General features: G+C 49.7%; 1 protein-coding gene across 1 annotated transcript; it reads left to right on the top strand.

The window, feature by feature from the left end:
• Positions 1–2,488: 2,488 nt before the first annotated feature.
• Positions 2,489–3,214, top strand: LOC311626977 (casein kinase I-like; the record flags this gene model as incomplete). The annotated part of the gene is made up of 1 exon (XM_084893008.1): positions 2,489–3,214. The coding sequence occupies one exon, from the start codon at positions 2,489–2,491 to the stop codon at positions 3,197–3,199; it is 711 nt and encodes a 236-aa protein (XP_084749134.1). The 3' UTR covers positions 3,200–3,214.
• Between the last annotated feature and the right edge of the window lie 491 nt (positions 3,215–3,705).

Raw genomic sequence — 3,705 nt, 5'->3', positions numbered from 1 at the left:
TAGAATGCATCTGTGACTCAGAATCTTCTTAGGGTGCAGATTCTGATCCCCAAAGTCTGGGATTTGACATGAGATTCTGCATTTCTAACCAACCATCTCCCAGAAGATGCTGGTCCAAAGCTGGTCCACAGATTACACTTTGAAAAACAAGAGATCGTAGAAGTTTAGAAGTTCTCAGACTTTTCATGTGCAGATGAATTCCCTGGGGAAATTGTTTAAAATGCAGAGTCCACATTCCATGCCCTGAGGGTCTCAGGTGGAGCCCCGGCTCCAGGGCATCAGCAGACCTCCCTGCGGTTGAGGGTGTGCTAGATCCAACTTTGACTAGACGTCAGACCACGGTGCCAGCCGCTCTTGGCTTTATAACTTACCCAATCTGTGATCGGAAATAAGTAATTTAACATCTTTTAGGCATAGTTCCCCAAAACTGTAAATGGGTTTTGTATTGTCTGTTCTGTCGGTGCCCTCATATTGCTGAATCGTTCTGTATGTTCACAAGCCATACAGATGTAAGTTTCTGGCGGCCCTTGGAAATCATTTCCAGATCATTTGATACTAAGATGTCACCACCTTCTGCCTGATGTAGGGCCCGCCCCGCTTTTCTGTCCTTTGAAATAGTCAAAGCGGATCCCAGGAATATGTTCTGAGGGAGCTCTGGAACCTCACCAGGAAGCCTCAGATGCTGAGAAAGACACAGGCTTCACCCATGTCAGTGTTGGCTTCAGAACCATTGCAGATGCAAATTTGAACCCATAAAGCACCTGTGCCCTAAAAGATCACTCTTGTCTTCATGCTCCAATAATATCTTTGATTTCCTTTTGTTCTTCAAACCTACAGCTTTGGTTAAAGACCTTATGACACACTGACGAAACTTTCTTTTTTCCCTCCCTGCCTAGTAGAAAGAGAGGATCAGTGGCCCTCGTGCTTGCATCCGCTATGTTTCTGAGGCTAAAGTGGTGGCAGTTTTTGATAAATTGAAAACAATGCAAGTATCACGTAGCACTCTAGTTCTTCCATTTCTTCCATTTCATTGAACATCTATTCAATCTCACAGTTCCATCGGCCTGCAGAATACGTCCTCTCATCTTTCCGTGCGCCCCCCCCCTTCCACCCTAGCACCTCACATTCAACATCTGTTGCTTATTCAAGATGCAGGAAAGCTCCCTTTTGGGAGAGATCATAAACCAAAGACGTGAGTGCACAACCGCTTGGAAATAATGATACGAGTCCATACAAAGCATTAATTTAAAAAATAAAATGAAGTGAAACTGAATATGAAAAAATGTACTGCATAGTATCTGAATCCACATTCATGCCAAAATATGGACACATACACACACATACACACACATACATGCACACATACATGCACAAGAAGTTTTGAAATCTTTTATAACTGAAAAGGGTTTCACATGCAGAGGTTGCACTGACCTCAGTTGAGTCGGTGAGTCTCGGTGAGACTTTGAGGAGGCAAGATGACTCCTGGAGCCTGAGTGTGGTGAAGGTCTCCAGGAAAGATCTTCCCATCACACATGCTCACCCAAGACCAGCTTCCCCAGCAGACTTATTCCTGAAATTGTTAACCTTAGAAGGTTTTTTTTTTTTTAAGGAAGAAGGGAAGGAAGGAAGGAAGGAAGGAAGGAAGGAAGGAAGGAAGGAAGGAAGGAAGGAAGGAAGGAAGGAAGGAAGGAAGGAAGGAAGCAGCCCTCACTGATCACTCAGTTCCTGGCCCTGGTTGGGGTGTGTGTGCGGGAGACTACAAACTGGTGTGTCTCTCTCACATCCATCTTTCTCTCTGTGTGTGTCTCCCTCTCACTTCTACTCTCTCTAAAAATCAATGGGAAAAAATACTCTGAGTAACTAGATGGCTGCGGGTGACAGGGGTCCCTCGGGCCGCTGGCCCAGGTGGCTGGGGCATCACTGCCCAACCTTATGGCGCCCCTTTTCCTACGAAAGCGAGGCCACGGGACACCAGTGCCCAGCCTGGGAGCCGGGAGAACACCGCACAGAAGGCAGCCTCGCCCAAGGGAACCTGACTGGGTGGGCCGCGGTTCCCCTCGGCGGGTTCGGGGGCCCTGTGACGCCAGAAGGCGACGCGCCCCGTTCCCTGCGGCGCTGCCCCGCAGCCCGGCTCCCTGACCAGCCCAGAGGCCGGCGTCCTCCTCTTCGAGGTGTCGGGGCGGACCCCAGCCTCTGCCTTCGTGTCCCCCCGATGGCGGCGGCGGCGAGCAGCAGCGGGTCCAAGACCGAGTTCATTGTGGGAGGGAAATACAAGCTGGTGCGGAAGATCGGGTCCGGCTCTTTCGGGGACATCTACCTGGCCATCAACATCACCAACGGCGAGGAGGTGGCGGTGAAGCTGGAGTCGCAGAAGGCGCGGCACCCGCAGCTGCTGTACGAGAGCAAGCTCTACAAGATCCTGCAGGGCGGCGTGGGCATCCCGCACATCCGCTGGTACGGCCAGGAGAAGGACTACAACGTGATGGTCATGGACCTGCTGGGGCCCAGCCTGGAGGACCTCTTCAACTTCTGCTCCCGGAGGTTCACCATGAAGACGGTGCTGATGCTGGCTGACCAGATGATCAGCAGGATCGAGTACGTGCACACCAAGAACTTCATCCACAGAGACATCAAGCCCGACAACTTCCTCATGGGCATCGGCCGCCACTGCAACAAGCTGTTCCTGATCGACATCGGCCTGGCCAAGAAGTACAGGGACAACAGGACGAAGCAGCACATACCCTACAGGGAGGACAAGAACCTCACCGGCACGGCCCGCTACGCCAGCATCAACGCCCACCTGGGCATCGAGCAGAGCCGCCGGGACGACATGGAGTCCCTAGGGTACGTCTTGATGTATTTCAACAGAACCAGCCTGCCGTGGCAAGGGTTAAAGGCTGCCACAAAGAAACAGAAATACGAGAAAATCAGTGAGAAGAAGATGTCCATCCCTGTGGAAGTTCTATGTAAGGGCTTTCCTGCAGAGTTTACCATGTACTTGAACTACTGCCGTGGGCTGCGCTTCGAGGAGGCCCCGGATTACATGTACCTGAGGCAGCTCTTCCGCATTCTTTTCAGAACCCTGAACCACCAGTACGACTATACGTTTGACTGGACGATGTTAAAGCAGAAAGCAGCCCAGCAGGCAACCACCTCCACCGGGCAGGGTCAGCAGGCCCAACCTCCCACAGGTTTCTGAGCATGAATGAAGGAATAGAAGGAACAGTGCAGATGACCCGAGCAGCATTTGTTTCTCCCCAAATCTAGAAATTTTAGTTCATATGAACACTGGCCAATGGTTGTGGACAACCATTTACTTGGTGTAAAGAGCTTAATTTCAGTATAAACTGGATCTGAGCAGCATTGGTGATGCTGTGTCCCGAGTTGTAGTCGCTGTCATTGTGAATAATAACCCAGATAGTGAAACATGGTGTCCAGTTTTCTATTGCATTTTTTTTTTTTCAAGTGGAAAAGTTAATTGAATGGTCGACACCACAGATTGGTGGAGAAATTGTGCATATGCCAATTTTATTTTTGTTAAAGTCTTTTTCTTTGAACTGTAGTGCTTTGAGATCTCATTTCAGAAGAATGGCATGAACAGTCTTAAGCACAGTTATGATGGTTGTGCATGCTCACAATGTGCATTCTTAGGGTTTACCCACCCCTGGGGTTTGCAAGTTGTTCACTCAAAACATTCTTAAAATG

This window comes from Pipistrellus hanaki (assembly GCF_964339955.1).
Source record: "Pipistrellus hanaki genome assembly, chromosome: 8".
Taxonomy (NCBI): domain Eukaryota; kingdom Metazoa; phylum Chordata; class Mammalia; order Chiroptera; family Vespertilionidae; genus Pipistrellus; species Pipistrellus hanaki.
The sequence above is the reverse complement of the archived record's forward strand: the minus strand, read 5'-3'. Positions and strand labels throughout refer to the sequence as shown.